The 22057-nt window shown below is 36.3% G+C and overlaps 1 protein-coding gene across 6 annotated transcripts in view; it reads left to right on the top strand.

The window, feature by feature from the left end:
• The window catches only part of DYRK1A (dual specificity tyrosine phosphorylation regulated kinase 1A), a 142600-nt gene that overhangs the window by 104939 nt on the left and 15604 nt on the right, over nucleotides 1–22057 (top strand). For 5 of the 6 annotated variants that reach the window (XM_087418086.1, XM_087418085.1, XM_087418087.1 and 2 more), the window contains 6 exons: nucleotides 5260–5379; nucleotides 7395–7583; nucleotides 11038–11185; nucleotides 15048–15334; nucleotides 17904–18050; nucleotides 19855–19995. In XM_087418086.1, coding sequence (XP_087274212.1) covers nucleotides 5260–5379; nucleotides 7395–7583; nucleotides 11038–11185; nucleotides 15048–15334; nucleotides 17904–18050; nucleotides 19855–19995 — 1032 coding nt within the window. The remainder of the gene's footprint in view (nucleotides 1–5259; nucleotides 5380–7394; nucleotides 7584–11037; nucleotides 11186–15047; nucleotides 15335–17903; nucleotides 18051–19854; nucleotides 19996–22057) is intronic. The other variant, XM_087418083.1, reaches the window with a different exon arrangement.

The following is a 22057-nucleotide window of genomic DNA, read 5'->3' as shown; positions in this document are numbered from 1 at the left end:
TCGGTGCGTGCCCGGGATCCGAACCGGCGAATCCCGGGCCGCAGCAGCGGAGCGCGCGCACTTAACCGCTTGTGCCAGCGGGCCAGCCCCTGTATGTGTGTATTTTTAATATTCTCTGGAATTAACTACATCCGCTACGTTGATTTTTGGTTTGGGGAGAATTTTTTTTACTGGCTATAGTTGTAGTCAAGTTCTTTCCCCACTGGGATTGATTGTGTGATGAGCACTGAAAACGACTGGTTTTCCATGTACTTAGGAATTTGGTTTGCCACTGTTTTGTTTAGGTCTTTTAATGTATCAAGTGATGATCAAAAAGTTGGAAAATTTCAAAGTATGTCTTATATTGGATTATTTGAAGGAAATGTGTTTTCTCTAATTCAATAATAGGTCGTTTTAATGCGCAATTGGCTGTAGTTAAGTAACTATTATTAGGGTGCACCATTGTTTGTATTATGATAAGATTTTGCTAATAGTTGAACTAGCTTTACATTTATAAAATGTATATAGCATGTGAATAACATTCACAGTTAAATAGTAAGCTGAATTATAGCAGGACTTAAGAATTTGTTTTATGCAATAAATTAAGAAGTTGTATGTTTGAGAATTAAAGCAAGTTGGTCAGAATGTTCAAGTTGGGAAAGTGTTTAGTTGTGTACCAGAAGAAAATTCTCTCTACATCCAGAAAACAGTAATGGCACAGTGATCCGTTTGCATTGTAGTTTTAAGGAACAAAGTATGTTTGGATTCATTTTCCTGCTAGTTTAAAAGCAGCCTATCAGGCAGGGTGCCTGTTTTTAATCTGTTTTACAGCTGAAGGGGCTGAGCTCCCATTTGTGGCTTCTCCAAGTGTGTAAGCAGTAGACTCAGGGGTCCAGCCAAGGCTTTTTTCTTCTTAGATACACTGCACTTTGAATCCTAACACCTGGCTTCTCTTGAGGGCTAAAAGAAATTCCAGTCCTTTATTTATGGTTATGTTATTGTAGTAGGTAATTTAGTTAGCAAAGTACCTATTTTTAGATACAACTAACATCTGATTTGTGGATTACTTTAAAGTAAAAGATACTTCACTTACTATTTTCCATTTTAAGTTGTAAAATATTTTTAAAGATTCAGATGATGTAAACAGACTGTCTTTTAAGTGATAATGTTCAGCCAAGTATTTCTGCCAAACTCTAGAAATTTCTGAACCCAGTAAGGCAGTCAGATTAGAAGAGATCTTTCTTCTAACTGAGGTGTAAAACATTAAAACTGTGTGCTGGTGTGGCATGGTCCACAAGTCATAAGATGTAGACTCAAGGTCTTGACTCATGATCTGGCTGTGTGACTTGAGTTAGGTCACAGACCCTTCTGTCTGTTCCTTGAGTGAAAGACTGGGACCTTAGACTAGACTCCCCCAAAGTGCTGTCTAGCTCTAAACTTGAATAATTTCATTATTTGATTTCCATTGTTTCTTGTCAGTCATCCTTTAAATAAGGTTTATTATACAAGTAAATTGAAATGAGCTCACTTTAACATTTTATTTTTGGTAGTTAATCTTTCTTATATGTGTATGTTTCATGTAAGTTTAAACACAGTTTTGTTAGATAAATTTAGAAAACAAGAGAAAAGTAGTAAAAGTAAGTGTAGAAAAGTATGATTGGTGTTTAGAATGCTGAGTCTCTCTGGGCTATTGGAGTTTTCACAGTGCCTCTCATCGTTCTCAACTGTACCAGTCCAGTCCTCTGGGTATGTGTTACATACACTACTCACCTTCATCAAGAGCTCTCAAAATAGCAAGAAAGGCAGAATATAGTGTTTCTAATTCTTCATTATATGTGAAAATATGAGGTAAATATAAATAAAATGGAATAGATAATACTATTAAACTAGAAAATAATTTTTTAATGAAGTCCTAGAGCTTATACTTTGGAATCTTTTCAGGAAAAAAAAAAAGATTATTTTAGCTTTTGTAATTGACCTAAGCAGGAGGTGCATACTACTGCTTTTCTTTTGCTTTGTGATCTGTATCTTCACACAGAAAGGTCAAGAGATGTGAGCACTGGGAGTGTGGCTTTTTCCAGCTCCCAGAGCCAGATAGCTGAGGCAGCAGGAGGATATCTTATCAACTTTCCTTTTTGCAATGAGGATGCTGGGGTGGTGGGGGGACACTAGCCACCTGCAGCTTGGTGAGTTCCTTGGTCCTCTGAACGCTGTGGGCTTTCCTCCAGCTGTGGAAGGGTAAGAAGGGAGCTTGCTGCATTGCTGTACATTCTTCTGACTTTGTGACTCTAAGCAGCAGGAGGTGGAGAAAGCCTCAGATGCTTGAGGGCTGGCCTTGAGTTTTAGTATAGATTTGTAACTGAGTTTTTGGAAAAATTAACTTTCTTATTCTGAATTTGTGCTTATGGCAGCACAATATTGGAAAACAGAAAATTTGATTACCTAACGAAATCACAATGAAAATTAGTGAAGGGAGTAGTATTTAGCTTGTAGAAATTTGTTTGTTCTTTCCACATATTTTGAGCACCTACTCTGTAAAAGGTGCTGTTTGAAGCACTGAAATACAGTCTGGTCTGAAGGCCAATTTTTTGTGGAGAGAATGCATCTGGTTTATATGTACAGATGCCCCCTGAAATAGTACCTTCTATTGCCAGAAATATATGGTAAGGCGTTGAGAATTAGCTAATTGATTTGGCCTTGTAGGCAGAGTTTGGCCGGTTGTGGAAGAAGTTAGCAATGTTTTGTGAAGTGCCAGGCACATAGCACACACTCACTAAGTGCAGAAAAACATCGTTACTCAGTCAAAATTATGTTCATGTCCAATTTCATGTATGTTCTATACATTTAAAATTGTTTCCTTGATTTTGTGATTTTGGTGTTTTGAGTGAGCATAATTAGTCCTGGAAAGATCTAGTCACTGTTCTTTTTTCAGAAGTTTGAAATACCAGTGGAATTGTAAATGGGCAAGTTAAAAACTTAAACACGTTCACGGTTTTGTACATAATTAATTTAATAAATGCATGTTTTATTGGTATTTATTATGCATGGCTCAATTATTTTGCCCAACAGATTGCCCAAAAATGACTCAACCAAGAGGGTAGAATACAGGCCTAGAGTTGATAGGGAGCTCCTGGCCTGGTGTTGGGGTTCAGAGTGTGGGGTTAGGTGTGAGACTGCCTCAGCCCTCATCTCCCCTGTGTTCTTTACTGGCCTTATTAGGACCTTGGTCAAGTAATTTTACATCAGAGACTCAGGTGTCTCATCTGTAAACTGGTGACGGGAATATTACTTATTCTTATGAGATTGTTGAGAGGATTATGTGAGAGACGTAAAAATATCCAGGCTCAAAACAATGTGTAGCAAATACTTGCTACTACTATTTTTATTTTATTATTAACTACTTAAGTAATTTGTTTGCTTCTAACAATAGTTACACCTTCTATCAACTTTGATTACAGAGGTGATGAAATATTTCACTGATGCAGATTTTGTGAAACCTCACAGGAAGGCTACATTCCTGTAATCCAAGAAGGGTCTTGCCGAGTAAATTACTTGCATGAAAACAATGCCAGGGTCTCAGAAAATAGAAAGGGAAATACATTAAAGGAAACCTCTTTCATTACCTTAAATATTTATAGCATTCATTCACAGAAAAATAATTGACATGCTTTTTACTGATATTGTCTATTCATTAAATTAAGTCTCCAAGGAATAGTATAAGAATAAAATATTCTGTGGACCTAGTTGTACCTACTCTTTATATTTAGGAAAATAAAACAATATATATTTGAAAAATGAAGTAATTCAGGTTTTCTTATTAATTCCTACTATCTTTTCAGACAAGTAGTTATAATCACAGAAGGTTTTTTTCCCCTTAAACCTTATTTGGAACTTTAAGAAGGAGAGAGGATCATGGGAAGAGATGATAATTATTGACTTAATACAGTAATGCAGTGAATTTACCATCTGGAGAACAACAGCTCTTAGAAGAATTTGAGTGTAGATGCAGAGGAAGCTGATGTCACTGTTGGTTTGAGAGAAAGCGCACCTAGGTAACTGCTCTGATCACTCCATCTTTTTGTACCACCAAGACGGTGATTCTTTCCTGTTCTGTCCGCTCTCACCTTACAACCCTCCTCTCTTCTTTTTTGTTAGTGTGAGTTAACTTAGTTAGTTATCACAGGACTCTAAACATTTCTGTGAGGGCTTGGTATGATGTGTTTATGGTCTCTTTGCCCCTCAAATTGACCCGAATGTCCTTTGAGAGGGGCTACATCAGGTGTTTCTGGCTCAGTAGATTTTACTGGTGTAAATGTCTGTAAGAGCTAGACAGGAACCCAAAGATTGCTAGTGGTAGTGACTGTAGGTACCTTGATGTAATTAGTTGGTTTTGAGGCTGTGTTGATTGCAGGAAGCCCCATTGGGAACCCCTTAACTGAGGCATGACACATGGTGGAAGAGTGAGGAGAGAACAGCCATCCAGGATCTTAGACATGCTAGCTGCCACATTCCTGGGTGTGTGTATAGAGGGTGTTCATGTTCCTTCTCTAGCGGGAAGCTCACGTTTGAACTCTGACTGTCTATTGGATGATGAAAGAGATGTGGCTTAGGATTGGGGGTGGAAGGGATTAATGGCGTATGGTTGAAATGAGTTTTTTAAAAGAAAGTTTCGTTAGCTTTAAGGTGTCCTCTGGAACTTTTTGCGGTCAGCTCCTAGTGTAATTGTAATTGTAAGTAGAGGTATTGGTATTATGGATTCATTTGTTTATTCAAGAAATATTTATTAAATACTGACTACGTGCCAGGCATTGTTTTTGGCAAAAGGAATACAACGTTGAACAAAAGAATCCCTGCCCTAACTGGGTCTTGAAATTCTGTCTTGGGAACCTGAAAGTTGGGTTTGTCTTTGCCTGTTGTGAACCAGGTCAGGCTTTAGGAATAATTCAGAAGAAATTTTTCCTTGGGCTAATTGTATGGTGCAGAAGCCCTCTTGGGCGGCATGGTGCATGTCTCCTGGACCAAGCGTATGCCTGTAATCCCACTGTTTAACATGGGGAACAGGATTGAAGCCTTGGGCAGCTGGGCATATGATCTTCTAATTTCATCCATTTGTTCCAGTGGTTGTCTTCATTTGAATCCGGTTGAGAGAGATAACTGAGAGAGAATGTATCATCTTCTGATGTAGATATCTTTTTTTTAATACATACACACAGGTTACAGAAGAGGGAATTTATACCAGTGCAGTATAGTTAAAGTGCTAGTCTTTTCTGTCTATTTAAGGTGATGCCTGATATTGTCATGTTACAGAGGCGGATGCCCCAAACCTTCCGTGATCCAGCAACTGCTCCCCTGAGAAAACTTTCTGTTGACTTGATCAAAACATATAAGCATATTAATGAGGTAAGACTATTGATTTGTTATAACAGCATCTATCTTGCAATAGAGCAGGGGAAAAAAGTTATTTTGTGACCTCTTTAAGGTCACTAAGCTTTTTTTTATTCCCAGTGATGGTCATATTGATGATTATTGTGAAGACTGGTAAGTTAATGATTTATGGATAAAATAATTATCTAAAAGAAAGAAGATGTATTAATAAGGACTGCAAAAAATTAAGATAATTGTGGATAACTTCCCCCTTTTTTCAAAATTGTACTTAATTATATGCTGAGTTATCATTTCTATAATAACTCTTCTCCAAAACAAGAAAGGAGAAAGGGAGGGAATAATAACACTATAAAAGTGTGTATATGTTAGAATTTTGCTTAAATTTTACATATCTGTTTCTACTTTTGCCATTTATGTCAGGAATCTCTGAGATATACTTAATACCCAGTTAACAGGCATTTGGCCTAGTTTATTGGATGTAACTATATTTCTGTGGTTTTAAATAGTCTTTTTAAATGTGTTCTTTTATCTGTATCTTTTCATTGTAAGATATCCAAAAACCTTTTTGGTGAAAGTAAGTAGGATAAAAAGCATAGACAGCACTTTGAATTACTCATCTTCCAACTTGGCTCTTTGTCTCCAAAAGTTATTTTTCTGGTGTCTTAGACCTTTGGCTTGATTGCCGTTGCTTCTAGTCTCAACTCTAGCTCCGTCATTAGTTATTAAATGAGCTTCTCTGGAGAAGAGTGGACGTCTCGGTGCTTTCTCTCCTCTTCCAGTGGGAGCCCTACGTCCTTTCACATTAAAGGCTTATCTCTACCAGCTATTTAAAAAGATAGTCTTCTGTATGTATACATTTTATAGCAGTTTGATGCTGTTAATTACATTACTCTGGTAATGTGGCAACATAAACTTAGAAAAACTCAATGAGGGACATTTATGAGTTGGATTTTATACACAATCAATGTGTTATAAAAGGTGTGCAAAACCAGCTTTTGATTATGTGAAAATATCTGATAAATTGTTAACAATTTATTAATGTCAATTTGTTAATATCTGATAGATTGTTAACAAAGCTACTGTTAACTATTGCTAACCGTAACTAACTTCGGTGAAGCTTGTTTTTAACTATTTTGCCACCTTATAAGCTAGAGTTTTTCAGATGTTATTCTGTGTAGTGTAATATATAATTTCCTCAAAGTTAGTTACCAATTACATGGGCTATTGCCTAGTCTACCTATTATTTTTTACTGGTCTTAGAAACTATAAGAAAAACAGATATAAGGAAAATAACTCAATCTGTGATCAACTACAAGGCTTATGGCCTTTAGTGTCTGGGGGAGGGAAGCGAAGTGGAGGGAGTGGCTATTTTTCATTAATTGTTAGAATAGGCTTAACTAGGCATGTCCCAGAGGGCCTTTTTATGTTAGTAAAACATCAGTTCACCTACATTTAAACTTTCATTCTTAAAATCTTTTGCCTTAAGATCAAATATAAAATTGGGATTGACTGGAAGCAGACATGAGGGAACTTGAACATGAGAAAGATGAAAATGTTCTTTATTTTGTTTGGCATTTGTTGATTACATCAGCATATACATTTTTTTCAGAGTCCCTCATATTACACTCTTAAGGTCTATGCCACCTCACTGTATATAAATTATACCTTAGTTTAGTGAAAGTAAATTGGGTCCTGTTACTCTTCTTGAATGGGATACTTTGGACTAGTCACTTAACATCTATTTATAAAATGTATAAACAGTATAATTTTAAAGTGAATTTCACTGTAGACATTTTTCATTGGTTATAAATCAGTGTTATTCTGTAATTCAAAGAGCAACTATGGAAAATTCTTTATTTTTATGTAGAAAATCATTTTTTAATGTTTGGTATAAAGAATAAAAATTCATCAAATCCTATTGATAGCAGATTTGTCTGATACATACTCTTGACATATGCTGCCCCCTCCCCCCCGAACGCCCCCAGTAATGATTTAAATTATACAGTTAACACTAGATATTCTCGTTTCAGGTTTACTATGCAAAAAAGAAGCGAAGACACCAACAGGGCCAGGGAGACGATTCTAGTCATAAGAAGGAGCGGAAGGTTTACAATGATGGTTATGACGATGATAACTATGATTATATTGTAAAAAACGGAGAAAAGTGGATGGATCGTTACGAAATTGACTCCTTGATAGGCAAAGGTTCCTTTGGACAGGTAATTTAATGGAAAATGCTGAATTTCATAAATTAGAAGGAACTCCTTAGTGAATCATGTTGTTACACCCTTTCCTCAGTAGTATGCTTTCAATATTTGTAAATGGATGTAAACAACAGATATGTATTTGGATTATTGTAGTTCTCTATAAAGATAGTAAAACTGTACCAGCTATAAAAAAGTCTGTTAGACTTTTTTTCCTTTACTTACTTTCTATAGCTACCCAGTACGTGTTTTACTAAAGACTAAGCGGTTGGTTTTGATCACTAGTAGATAGTATTGCCTCTTTTATATGGGCTTTGTGTGGTTTATAGATGATTCTTCATTATATGTGCTAGAGATAATTACCTTCCTGTCTGATATTCATCTTCAAAGAGAAAAGAATTAGCATTTTCAGGTGCCCTCTCACTCTTGGAGGCTTGGAAAGCCAGTGGCTGTGCCTGGGTTTTTCTCTCAGCTCATCTCCTAACTATATCAGGCCTCTGAATGGGCAGATGGTCTTCAGGTTTTGTTCGTCCAGTCCTCTCAGCTTCAGTGTTGCTAATACTGTGATCATTGGGGTAATGCTGATGGAAAGGATCACTCAGGCAGCTTCTACCAGGAAAAGTGTGGAAGGAACTCCAGTGGACCTGGTTTTTTCTTTTTGTTCCTGGCCTTTTCTCTCCACTCACAACTCACCCCTCCTCACCTGCCCACCCAGCCCCAATACAAAGCATAAAACCCTACATACATTAGTCTCTTGTATCAATGGTGCCCAGATCAAGAGCTATCAGACCTCTGTCCTTGTACTTTTAAAAAGCTTTCTCTTTGGCTGTGGATCCCCCAGCTGTTCCCACTTATAAATCCTCCTCTCTCATCTAGTCACAGGGCTCTGTTTTGTTTGAGGTGTGATTTACCGTTAATCCCAGGCTCCTTTGCCTTGCAACCTTTGTGCAGTGAGTCAATTATTAACCTACAGTCTAAATACTTCTTTTGACTTTTTTGGGATGAGGATAGAATGGGGCTCAAAATGACTTTTCCTGAACTACCTTTTTAAAATGTATTGTTATTTTTGGTGTTTTAAACTGTGAAACCTGCATGCTTGCTCTTATCTGTTCCTGCCCTAAGAGAAAGCAAAATATGCCTCTTCAACTTGTGGAAAAATTCATCATGTGTCAATCTAATCATGCTTAGGATGTAAAGTGTACTGTAGGCCATTAGCAACCATAGGTCTAGACCCATAAAATCTAAGCTCTTAAACCTGTGAGGAAGTATGAACAGGGTTGTTAGGAAAACTTTGTAACTCCATTGTGGCTCTACCAGGCCTGATGTCACATGTATAAGATATCTGCCCCTTTCTGTGATTTCAAGGAATTTTGGTAATTGTACATAATTCAGGGACTTTTTCCTTGATCTGTAACCTCTTTCTTCTGAGTCAGGGGTTTCCCAGTATTTTAGGAGTCCCTCTTTATGAAAGTATTACTTTTTTGTCAGAAGCAGCTTCTGCTTCTGTATCAGAGCCTCTTAAGGAAAGGCTTGTCTGAGGTCCAGCTCTTAACGTAAGACTGTGAGCACCCTAGATAATAGGGATTGCTGTCTCCACCTGGAAAATTATACCAACGTTTAGATAGTTGCTCTCAACAGGACATTTTTCTAACTTTGAGGATGTCCACCATCAAAATGGTGGCCATACAGCCTATTCTAAACTTAGTTTTCCCTAAATACTCAGTCTTTGAACCCAGAGTGATGTTTTCCTCCTCCCCTTCACTTTAATTTTCTCAGACTCTGATTCTTAACAGCAAGTGAGCATAGTAAACGTATGCAAATACAGGCCTATTGGACATCAAACTCCAAGTCACCAGGCAGACGGATGCCTCCCTCCTCGGCTGAGGTGTTTTCAGGTTCAGGGCCTGTCACTCACCAAATAACGTCTTCCATATAGGCTTGGTCAGACTTTCTCTAAATTCTCTGCCAGATCCTTATCAAAAAAGGGGCTCCTTCATTTCTTAAGCTAGTGGTTATCAATCCTGATTGAACATTGAAATTTCCTGGGGAGCTTTGGAGGAAAAAAAAAAAAAAGGACTGATACCTAGGCTCCAAACCAATTAAATCAGAATCTCTGTGACTGGATTCTGGACATTGGTGCTTTTAAAAACTGCCTTTTGAATGTGTAATTCAGGGTTGAAAACCATTGCCTTAGCATTTAACCTGTTAACTATTTGCTAAGTCAGTAAATAGTTGGGCCCCTGTGAGTGGCCTTTGTCCCGGAGACCATTGGGATCTGGGCACTGAACTGCAACTCTTGGTGCAGTCAATATACTCAGTGAAACAGAAGAATATCACAACCACTTGGTCAGACATTTACGTGGTTAGCGTCTGATTTGAAAGACAGTGGATGATAGTATTTTTTAGATTTGGGTGAAACCAGAGATAATTGCATTTTTCATTCCAAGTTTGATTTCAGCTGAACTGTTTATAATCTGTCATTGACAATATATTTAACCTTGAATGACGTAGATCTTGGAACATGCATTCCATTCTCTTCTATTCCAGTGGTAACCTACACATTGGAATCACTTGGAGTTCTACTTATATCTCTAGACTTTCTGAATGTGCTAGAAAATGTATCTAAAACTTACCCATTCAGACTATTTATAATATTATAAATATAGCAACATTTAATCAGAGTGATTGTTTCTGATTTGTAGAGATATAGTTTTCTTTTATCTATGTATTGATTTCCTAATTTTTTTGTGAATCTCCTTGTTAATAGTATGAAACTCCTTTTAAATGAGTAAAACTTAAAATGAGAGGTCTGCATGGTGATTTTCTCTTGAACACTTTGCTTTCCTTAGCATTGATTCTGATTTTAAAACTTAACAAAATCCCCTAATTATAGCATTTAATTTATTTTGTGGAACTTTCCTGGTAATGTTATTTGTTTTTTTTTAGTGTAAACTAATTCTTCTGTTACATGCCTACATTTTTATCTATGAAAATCTAGTTTAAAATTAGAAAGTTACCTCCATTTCTCAGATAACTTAGAAACTTTTAAATATTTCACACATGTGCTTGGGGCTTAAGCCAGGTTTTTCTCTCATTAAGAGTAGTTGGAAGAGTTGTTATATAGTGTTATTTAGTAAGGAAGGTGAAAAACCAAAGCACTTAGCAAGATTCATAATTTATTGCTGAAGGAGGAAGATAATCTAATTTTGTTAAGAAAGTTATCTATTTTGTAGATATTTAGAAATACTGTAAGAGTGCAAAAGAAATTCAATTGAAAAGTGACTTAAAGTGACAGTAAAGTAGCAGAATGGATGGTATTGAATGGAAATGAACAGGATCTCTTCTAATTAGGAAGGTCAGAAAAGTGAGAATTAGGGAAATGTACAGTTAAGGTGAATTAATTGTAAACTGTTGTGAAACTGTTGCCATTAATGAAGTTAGAAGATTATTCATCTTTTTTCTCTTTTAGGTTGTAAAGGCATATGATCGGGTGGAACAAGAATGGGTTGCCATTAAAATAATAAAGAACAAGAAGGCTTTTCTGAATCAAGCCCAGATAGAAGTGCGACTTCTTGAGCTCATGAACAAACATGACACTGAAATGAAATACTATATAGGTAAACAAACAAACAGGCAAACAAAGCAGTATGCCCACACCCAGACCAGAAATTTGAGTTAATGGTTGTTTTTGTAAGAAAATATGTTGATTTTATCTTAAAGTGGGTGATTAAAAATTCAGCTGTTTATTTCTGTTGGAGGACATAGATTTATAGAAGTTACTTGATCTGGCAGTGATATTCTAAATCTTTGGGAATGTGCATTCCAGCTGCTGTACAATTTAGAAACAAAGGAGAACAGTCTCGGTTCTTGCAACTTAGACATGCCATTTGTTTGCTTTAGTGATGCGTGTTTATCCAGAGTCCTCTTTCTGGTAACTTTAACCATTTCTAATATAGCTCAAAAGTTAGAAGTAGGCTAATATGTTGTTAATGGTTATAGAACCATTTTTGGAATGTGTGAGCCAAGATCTCGCCTAGGCTCCTCCCTAGGCTATTTGTCAGTTTGGCAGCATTAGAAGCTGTTAGACTTATTACAACAGAAAAGGGATAATAGCCACTATTTATTGAACTCCTACCATGTTCCTTGTGCTTTTCTTCCATTATCCTTAATAATCATGGCAGTCTTGTAAGGAAGTTGGTAGAATCCTGTATTACAGATGGTTTGTACAAAGAGTAACGTACCGAAGGCCCCAGGGCTCTGAAGCTAGGATCTGAACCTACCTCTGCCTAACTCCAGAGCCTGTGTTTGTTTCATTGTCATATGGTGTTTCTTCTGGAAACAAAAAGAGGAGATAGAAGAATTATGAAAATAGTGAAGTCTAGGGCCAGTTGATAGATGGGCAGACACCTTCTAATTATACCTTCTTTAATACTATTCCTAATCAAACCTAAGATGACAATGATTATAAGACACAGTTATTTTATGTGCCACCAAGAAACAAATTGCTGCCAAGTGTAAATATAAGATGCCATCAATTTTGAGATAGAGACCTTAGGATCAGTTAAATATAGAAGTTCTAGTAGGCCTGTATACATAGCAACTCGTGTTCAGAAATGCTGGCTTTACCTGATAAACATGGGGTTAAATTTTATTTAGCAAACGCCTTTTTAAGAAAATAGAGGAGGGACCGGCCTGGTGGCGCAAGCAGTTGATTGCGCCCGCTCCGCTGCGGCGGCCTGGGGTTCCCAGGTTTGGATCCTGGGCGCGTACTGATGCACCGCTTGTCAGGCCATGCTGTGGCGGCGTCCCATATAAAGTAGAGGAAGATGGGCATGGATGTTAGCCCAGGGCCAGTCTTCCTCAGCAAAAAGAGGAGGATTGGCAGATGTTAGCTCAGGGCTGATCTTCCTCACAAACAATAAAATAAAGTCAAAAAAGAAAGTAGAGGAGGGCACTATGGTTCTTTAGTCCCCCAGAAATGGTGGAAACAAAAAATAGATGTTTAAAACGGTGTAAGATTCAGATACTCAGATTAGATTTCATTTATGAAACACCCTTCGTTCCCACTTGTTATAATAAAATGAGCTTACACTGTTAATTTTTCTTCTTTAGTTTCTTCTCTATAGATATCTAATATAATCCATAGTAATAATATTTGTATTTAAAACTTTTTCTCTTCGCACTGAATGTTTGCTGTTCACTGTCAGCTATACCTTAGTTTAAGGTGAGCCCGTTTCCGTTCAAGGGGCTTAGAAGCACAAGAAGGACATTCTAAGGATTCTTGACTTACAAAGTGGTCTCTGGACATGCCTACCCCTTCTTCCTCACTCTTGTGCGTTGTATTTTGAGTGTTTGTGTAAGCAGTAGCGAAAATGTTGATGGCATTACTATCACATTTTAATTCTGCCTTATTGAAAGAACACATGGCAGGCATATAGTTCGTATTCAATAAATGTTAGCTATTCAATTCTATATAGTAATGGCTGTCATTTTTGTTTTTAATAAACTGACTTTAATGATCATTAATTGTGTTAGTCATTGCAGATATTCTTTTGGATGAATTTTTTTAAGTTTTTATTTAGGAAGATGGCGAATGCAGTGTCTCAAGATACTGAGGTTCTATGTTGGAAAACAAACAAAAAAGAACTTTAGAATTAGACACAGCTGTGCCAGTAGAGTTGATACCTTAAATTTAAGTTGTCTGAAAGTCGTGTTGCTCTTTTATGATGTAAATAATTTATTTTTATTTTCAAGTGATTGATCAATATACTTTATTCTGATGAATTTTGTAGTCTCAAGTCTTTGAACTTTTAAAAAACTACTTTTCTTACCATGTAGCATAATTTCTTACCTGTGTTACTTGGTATCTGCCATGGTCTAGTTAAAAGAAAATTAAGTTTAGGTCTAAAACAAAGCCTTGCCAACCTTCCGTTCTCCCCAAAATAGTTAAAAAGACTAAACAAATAAACTTGTGTTTAAGCTTTCTTTGACAGTGTCTTGAGTGTTGTTCAGCGCACAGTAGATACTCAGTAAATGAATGATGAATCGGGAGGTCAGGTGGAACTGAGTGGATTGATCTTCCATTGGAAGAACATTCTAATCATGGAGCTTCTTAGAGGGATTTCCATAATTACGTTGGAATTCTGACATCAGTTACCTTTCACATTACTTTTGTAGCTATTGCTTAATCAGATTAAAACTCTTGCATGGACCATGTCTATGAGTTGGGGTGTCGTATGTCACCTCGAGCTATGTTTTTAGTTTTAAACCTATGAACTTCAGTGATTAAGAGCAGTTATTATACATTCTTGTGTAGTCTTTAAGGATTCTTTTTATTATTTGCAAAAACAGATGTGCACTGCTTCCAGGGAGGTAGTCCAAGACTACCAGGACAGCACAATGTACCCCCATTCTCAGGGACCAGACACTGAGTACTGTCATAGTTATTCCAGATAGGTCTGTAGAGAAACCTCTCGTTTTTTGATACTAAAAGACCAAAATGAAGGTAACGTTGACAGATGTTGTTTTATGTCACTAAGGTCAACAGTGATAGCAAGTAATGTATTCTATACTCTTTCCCCATTCATAAGCCTACGTATAATTTTTTCTTGTGATTGAGCTTTAATTTGAAGTTTTCCCAAACCTTCAGTCTTGCACAAGATGTCCCGTGTCTCAGTGTGATGAACATGATCCAATGCCTTGGTTATGAACTCTGATACCTTACAAAGCATGATTTTCAAACATTTGTCCTATTTGCCTAAAAGAAGAATATCTATAGCTTCCTTTGACAATTATTACAGAAAACTACTAGTAAAATCTAAGGCTCAGCAGTAGGTTGTGTATATATCTCGAGACCTTCCCAGAGAGGGCTGCCAAGTACTACATTGTCCCAGATGGAGGTCCCAGTGGGTGGGGCTTAGACAAATGGAGTGGTGAGGTAGGTCTCTCGGGAAGTAAAAAGTGCTTTCTCTAAACTGGACTGTGGTTACCAGGGGCAGTGGGGGTGGGGGGCGGGCACAAGGGGTGAAGGGAGTCATATATATGGTGATGGACAAACAAAAATGTACAACCCAAAAATTTCACAATGTTAGAAACCATTAAAACATCAATTAAAAAAAAAAGTGCTTTCTCTTACAAATGAGGATAAAGTTACTGAAGTATTCTCAGTACTGTTTGTCAGTTTGCTACTTGTGTTGTTAGACCTGACTTAATTTTTTTAAACAAGGCATTTTGGTGGTACTTCTTACATTATGTTGCTTATTGGCAGACACTAGACCTGTTTAATTCAACAGATGAACAGGTTAGATATTCTTAACTGATTAAAGAATCTGCTGTTACTGCAGAATGCTGATCTCCAAATTTTGCCATGAATTTCACTCTGCATTTGACATTGTAATGTTATAGATCGAGAGTTTTTGCATACATTATTCTCGTTTTATTGGTATACATAATCTAAAATGAACCTTTTTTCTCTTTCAGTGCATTTGAAACGCCACTTTATGTTTCGAAACCATCTCTGTTTAGTTTTTGAAATGCTGTCCTACAACCTCTATGACTTGTTGAGGAACACCAATTTTCGAGGTGTCTCTTTGAACCTAACACGAAAGTTTGCACAACAGATGTGCACTGCACTGCTTTTCCTTGCGACTCCAGAACTTAGTATCATTCACTGTGACCTAAAACCTGAGAATATCCTTCTTTGTAACCCCAAACGCAGTGCAATCAAGATCGTTGACTTCGGCAGTTCTTGTCAACTGGGGCAGAGGGTAAGTATATTTCAGGACTTGAGAATTAAAATAGAATTAGGTTAAAGTGTAGGTACATATTGGAAATGTTATTAATGTGTATACAATTTGGAGGTAATTACAGGATGGTTATCTGTAAAATGTAGCACTTGAATCAACTTGTGTTGATACCTGTTTTGGGGAAATACCTTTTAAAATGCAAATTGTAATACTTTGAATTAGAAGGTATTGGTTTTTCAAAGTGGATTTTTAGAAATTATAAGTATGCTAAAAGACTAAGAGAGTATAAGAGATGAGTGAATTAAATATTAGGTGATTTGTAACTATATTTCCCAAATAGAGGTTTTAGTATAAATTTGGGGAAATTCCAATAGTAGAACATTGAATCCTTGCTGTAAAATATTTCTCTAAAGATAGATCAAGATAAATGTTTTTCCTCAAAAACTGATAGGTAAAAAAATGCAAGTAATTTTGCGTTACACATGGTAATATAGCATAGAAATGACACAGTTGATAGACATACTTGTTTTGATAAATAAATTTAAATTTTCTTTTCTCTATATAAATTCTGACACATGTCCAAACTGGTTTTCTTCAGACTGCTAAAAACAGACATGTCTGTAGCAATAAATAGATTTAGGTTTAGCTGATTTAGGAAAGCAAATGTTCCTACTCTTCTTTCTAGCATTATGAAAGCTACTCTAACAGTGTGTTTTGCATATAAAAAAGAAGTTATAGGCTATTCTCTTGAAAGGAATTAGGCTTATTTGATAATATTTTACTCCTTTTAAACACTGTTCCTATTTACTTGCAAGTATTGAGACTGCATTTCTTTAAAAAAAAAAAAAGGAAGACACAACTAACATTCAGATGATGCTGTTTCACATTGGCTTTCCATTTCTTGTTTTTCCAAATTTAGTGAGATTTCCTGTCCTCTCGAGCTTTTTTCCAGACTTTAAATATAGCAGGTTAATTTAATCTTGAATGTTTATAGCCAGCTAACAGGATTGTCTGACTTTTTGTTATTTTCTGCAGATTATGTTAAATGCTAGCAATGCTATAGATCATTGAAATAATTTTTAAAAATTGAAGGAGTAGGAAGCAAAGTTTACAGTTTTTCAGATGCCTCTGAAAATGAAGAGATGCTCATAGTGGTTAATGTAGGATAAAGTATATTGTGAATGGAAAATATATACTCATCTTCAAGAGTCAATTGAATAGATTTTAGACTTGGAAAATTGTTTCCCCGTTTAAACCAAATCATATGTTCTGTCCTAATATCAAACACTGCTGTCTCTCTCCAGCCAAACTGAGACAACTGTCCCTTTAGCTCAGTGAGTTTTTAACTGTGTGAGTTAGCTAACTATCAGAATCGCAAGGGAAGTCATTTCCAAAATATACATGCAGTGGCCCTACCCTAGATCTACTGACTCAGTAGCAGAAGGTGGCAGGGCAAGTGTGTTTCAGAAAAAGTTCCTGAAAGGATTCTGGTGCACAGCCTGGTAGATGATCCAACCACTGCTTTACCCAAGCTGGATAGGAAGGTGACAAACTTCCTTGCATAAGCAGCGAAATAAGACAATCTCAGTAGTAGGAAGTCTTTTGGGTTTAATGATGCTATTGGCTTATAAAAACTTGGAAATGTAATACTTCTTACTGATCCCTTTGAATTAGACTTTCTTCACTCTGAGAAGGCCTTAAGGTTGAGTTGACCTGTTTATGGAAGTATGAGATTATTCTTGGAGACTTGGCTGGAGTTCTGGGTTGGAGCCACAGAAGCTTTTGTGAGAAAGCAGTGCTGCACTGCTGGCTGTCTGGTTTAAGTGTTAAATTAGGAAGTCAGGGGGATTTTGTTTCTTTCTCTGTCTTTCTTAATAAAACTTCCTTTGCTGTAATGATATTTCTACATATAAATTTATAATGGCTAAATGAAGATGAGTTGGTCTCTCAAGACATTCTCAGATTATTTCATTGAAAATAATCCATTTCAAGATTTTTTTTTTCCTAAAAAGTCTTAGATTGAGGTGGAGAGGGATAGAGCAGAGAAGAAGTGATTAGTCAGAAGTGACTCCCAATTGAATCTTTATTTGGCCGTATTTCTAGGATTTATCTGTGAGACCAGACCAGTACAGTTGTCTGAATTTTCAGTTTCACTGTACTGAGTTTATTTGACTCTTAATGCTGAAACATATTGTTTATACAGTTGAGCTGTTAAGTTAATGATAGACCAAGTGGCAGCCATCGCAGGAAAGAATATTAATAGGGAAATAAGTTATTCTCAATAATATTTTCTTCTAGTAGGGTATAATTGTGTAAGATATATCTTGATTACCAGTTAGGATTGGACTAAATGAAAGGGCTTGAATTTTTATCTTTTGCATTTCATAGTCAGATTAACCACTCTCTTGGAATGTTTAATTCTTTAAACAATATTTGTAATCTAATGTTGAAATCCGTAAATGGAACCCTAATTTAGAAGTTAGCCAATTATTTTTTTCTGTTAATTTTAGATCAGTGTTCTTAATCCAGTGTTGACCACAATTAAACAAAACTTATCTTGGAATTAATACTATTTTGAAATATATTTCAGATATACCAGTATATCCAGAGTCGCTTTTATCGGTCTCCAGAGGTGCTACTGGGAATGCCTTATGACCTTGCTATCGACATGTGGTCCCTTGGGTGTATTTTGGTTGAAATGCACACTGGAGAACCTTTGTTCAGTGGAGCCAATGAGGTATATGATGGATTGCTTTACAAATTCTGTTTTGTTTTCATAGTTTCTTTTTGGTTTTAATCTCTGACAGTGTAATCTGAAAGTTGTTTTAGGAAAAGATGTCTATTTACCAACTTAATCATTCAAGTGTTAGGTCAGTTTTTAACTTATCTGTGTTTTCAATTATCATATACTGGTGAGTTTAGAGTTACAAGATGGGAAGTGAGATTTTTTAATCTGCTAATGAAAGAGAACAATCAATTAGATTAGAAAATGTTAAGTATTTTGGTATAAATTTTACAGATTTAAGTGTAATAACAGAAAAAGATGACAGCGAAGGAATGAGGGCCACTCTGAAAACAATGTAAATGGTGCTGTAAATTTTGAGAGTATAACTTGGAATTTAAGAGGTGATAACCAGTTGCGTTGATGGATATTCGATCTGAATAATTTAGGGTAAATTAGGAGTATAGAATTTTAGAGCTTACAACTACGTGTAATTCTTCTAGTCCATGGGTTTTCAGTCTGTGTTCTTAGAAGATTTTTGAAGGTCACAGGCATTGCCTGGGACGGTAAGGGAGAGGCCAAGTTCCCTTGCAGTCAGAGGAGTGGGGCTTTCATTGGTTTTAGAACTATTCACTTGTGGGATTTTTTTTTAAAGAAAAGTTAACCATTGCAGACCTTGATCAGTCCATTCATTTTATAAATGAGAAAAGAAAGACCTAAGAAATTTAATAACTTATACTAGGTTATGCAACTGTTAATAGGTAGTGTCAGATACTTGTCCCTTCCATCCTTCTTTTTAATTCACTTCAACCACAGCTAGTGAGCTACTCTTTGGCAGTAACTGTCAAGTGTGTGTTGGTTTTGGTTTTATATAAATAATATTACCCTGTAAATTAGTATCTTTTTCATGGGCTTAAACAATATTAGGGTCACCTGAAATTTCAGTGGCTTCCGTCTCACTCATTGTAAAAGCCCAAGTCCTTTGAGTAGCTCCCATACCCTTAACCCCTCTGACTCCTGTTCTCTCTCTTCGTCTCACCTCACTCTCCGACCCAGCACACAGCCTTCTCTGTGGTTCCGTGGAACCAGTAGCTGCAGGCCACACCAGAGCCTGTGCGTTGGTTCTTTCCCTGGTAGCACTTGGCTCATTCCCTCATGGCCGTTAGGTCTCTGCTCTTGTGTCACCTTCTCAGGGATACCTTTCAGAATGAACACTGTTCTTACTTCTCATCCCTTTTTAATTTTCTCCATAGTTCTTAGTTGTCACCTGACATGATATATTTAATTATGTTTTTTTTACTGGTGATCTCTTCCCCTATAATATAAACTTTCTGGCAGGGATTTTTTTTCTGTTTCGTTTACTGCTGTATTCTACTGAGCGTGATTTCTAGCATACAGTAGATAATAAGTATTTGAGTGAATGAGTCTGCAGTTTAAAAAACATACTTTACTAGGTCCACACTTTATTAAGCCTCTGGGATTTTTTTGATGGTTATTTAACTAAAACTTTTCAAAAACTTAACTTGAAAGCTCCCTCCAATCCTTCCTTATTCTCCATTGTATCGCTGGCCACCTGACGTACCATAGATTTGTGTGTTTATTTGTTTAGTTGTCTGTCCTCCCCTCTGTAGAAGTTGGGCTCCAGGAGGACAGGGACTTGATCTCTTGTTCCTTGTTGTATGCCCCATGCCTGGAGGAGTGCCTGACACACAGGGGAGGGTCAGTTTGTTTATAATTTATGAATGAATGAATTGATGAGCAAAAGTGGGATGTACTACAGTAGAAATTACAGATTTTTTTGTTTTTATTTTTAATACAGGTAGATCAGATGAATAAAATAGTGGAAGTTCTGGGTATTCCACCTGCTCATATTCTTGACCAAGCACCAAAAGCAAGAAAGTTCTTTGAGAAGTTGCCAGATGGCACTTGGAACTTAAAGAAGACCAAAGATGGAAAACGGGTAAAAGAGGGAAACATTTTTTTCGAGCCTTCGTAATTTCTTTCACTGGAGCTGTCTTTTTATAGCTCATTTTGTATTTACTTGAAATCAGTGTTGGAGTTAGCAGTTCCGTTGATAACTTAGGTATATATTTTCTTCAAAAGTCAGATATAGTTTGACCTGTACTATCTGTAGGGACCAATGTTTGCTTAACGGTCAGAGTTCTCTTTAAGGCTTCATTTTGAAAACATGATGTCTGCCTTGTGAGACAGCTGATCAAATGACCATGCCTTGTTTCAACAGTAGAATCAGTAAGTTTGACCTTTTTTTCTCACAGCTTGGGTATATAGTGAAGTCACAGTTGACAGTACTACAGCTGTGAACAGAAGAAGTCATAATTGCAGTAAATGGCTTTTCTTTTAGTTCGGATGGGAGAAAAGGATTTTTGACTTAAGAAATTCATGAACTGACTATATGGTTCATATTCACAAGAATGTGAACTGACTAGATGGTCCTTTGATAGATTTCAGATTCCTAGCGCGGTGACATAGATAGCAGAAATTTCACATCTCCAAAATCTTTAAAAGTGAGATTTTTAAAACGTTGAGTTTGTTGTAATAATTTTCTTTTTTCTTTTATCTGAGAACTTTTTTTAGATATCTAAACTATGTCAGTTTCCTAGAGTAAATGGCAATTTTGCATCTTGATTTACCTTTTTGTTTTATATACTTGAAAATAGTCATATATTCTGTAATCTAGTTTGTTTCTGTTACAAAATGAATATAATATATGAGTATGTGATTGTATGTGATACATATACTAGACACCTTGTAGTGCCGGTTGTAGCTTTGCATTTTTAACACTGAAGAGGTGTTACTTTTCCTCCAGTTTTATTTTGCCCTTGCATTTTAACGTTGCTGCCACCAGGTGTCATTTCCAGTGAACTGAAGGTGACGGTGGTTTGCTTTAATTCGCTGTCATATACCTGTAGAGTCTTAACTTTTAGTATCGAATGATTTTCTTTAGAATATTTAAAAATATGTATGTAGTTGTATCTTTCACAACTGATCTGTAACTTATTGCATTCTGCCTTAATCCCTAAAGTTCCAGGCAATGCAATATCTGGCAGCTAAATTATGTCTACTCCCCATAAGGAAGGGATGGAAAATACCAGGCAGACGTCCTGAGTCCTTATGCCTTTGTCCACATAGCTTATCAGTCATGACGCCTTTTCCCATTGAACCAAAACACATCCTGGGCATCCTTCTTAGCTTCACCAGCGTTCAGGTAGCTCCTACCAGTTGATTTGAATTAGCATGGAGGATATGAAACCTCCTTTATGTTTTCTCTCTCTGTGATATAGGCTACTACTGCTTTCTCCATTTTGAGGGTTTTTTTTTTTTTTCCTTCCTCTGCTGCTGTTATCCTTTTTCTAAATAAAAAGTTGATCCCATCCCATTTCCCAAAGCTCTGCTTTATAAAACTACAGTTAAGCTACTATGGGCTGTAACCTATCATTTCTCCCAAATTGAGCTATAATTATTATTATTTTAAATTATTTGTGGGGGGGGGACATTCAGAAAAGAGTAGATAAATCTTTTCTTAAAATGGAAAGTGAGTGTCTTAACCTACATATTAATTAACTGTAGGTTTTGAGATTTCCCTTAGCTGCAGTTAGCAACTGACTTAAGAAACTTAATTTTTAAAAGTATAAAATAACTAGTTCTCTTTAAACAGAAATAACTTCTGTAACAACAAAAAAATCAAATCCATAACCAAATGATTACATTATGAAGGTTGCAGTGGGGGTTTTAACCATCAGTATAAACAGATGTGCATGTACTATCATTGAGTTTCTTTGTGCAGATTTTTCTTAGTGATTTTATTTTTACTTTTAATTTCTTGCTTTGTGTTTCAAGAGCCCATTTTAACTTCCTAGTAATGAAATCCATACGTACTATGTATATTTTTTCTTTGGTGGGGAAGGGAAGATGAAGAATTAACACTATAAATGATGCTGTTTTGTTGGAGTATAATTTATATACAATAAGATGCATATTTTAAGAGTTCAGTTTGTTGAGTT

This window comes from Ceratotherium simum, chromosome 27, assembly GCF_057802395.1.
Source record: "Ceratotherium simum simum isolate JZ-2026a chromosome 27, ASM5780239v1, whole genome shotgun sequence".
NCBI lineage: Eukaryota > Metazoa > Chordata > Mammalia > Perissodactyla > Rhinocerotidae > Ceratotherium > Ceratotherium simum.
The sequence above is the reverse complement of the archived record's forward strand: the minus strand, read 5'-3'. Positions and strand labels throughout refer to the sequence as shown.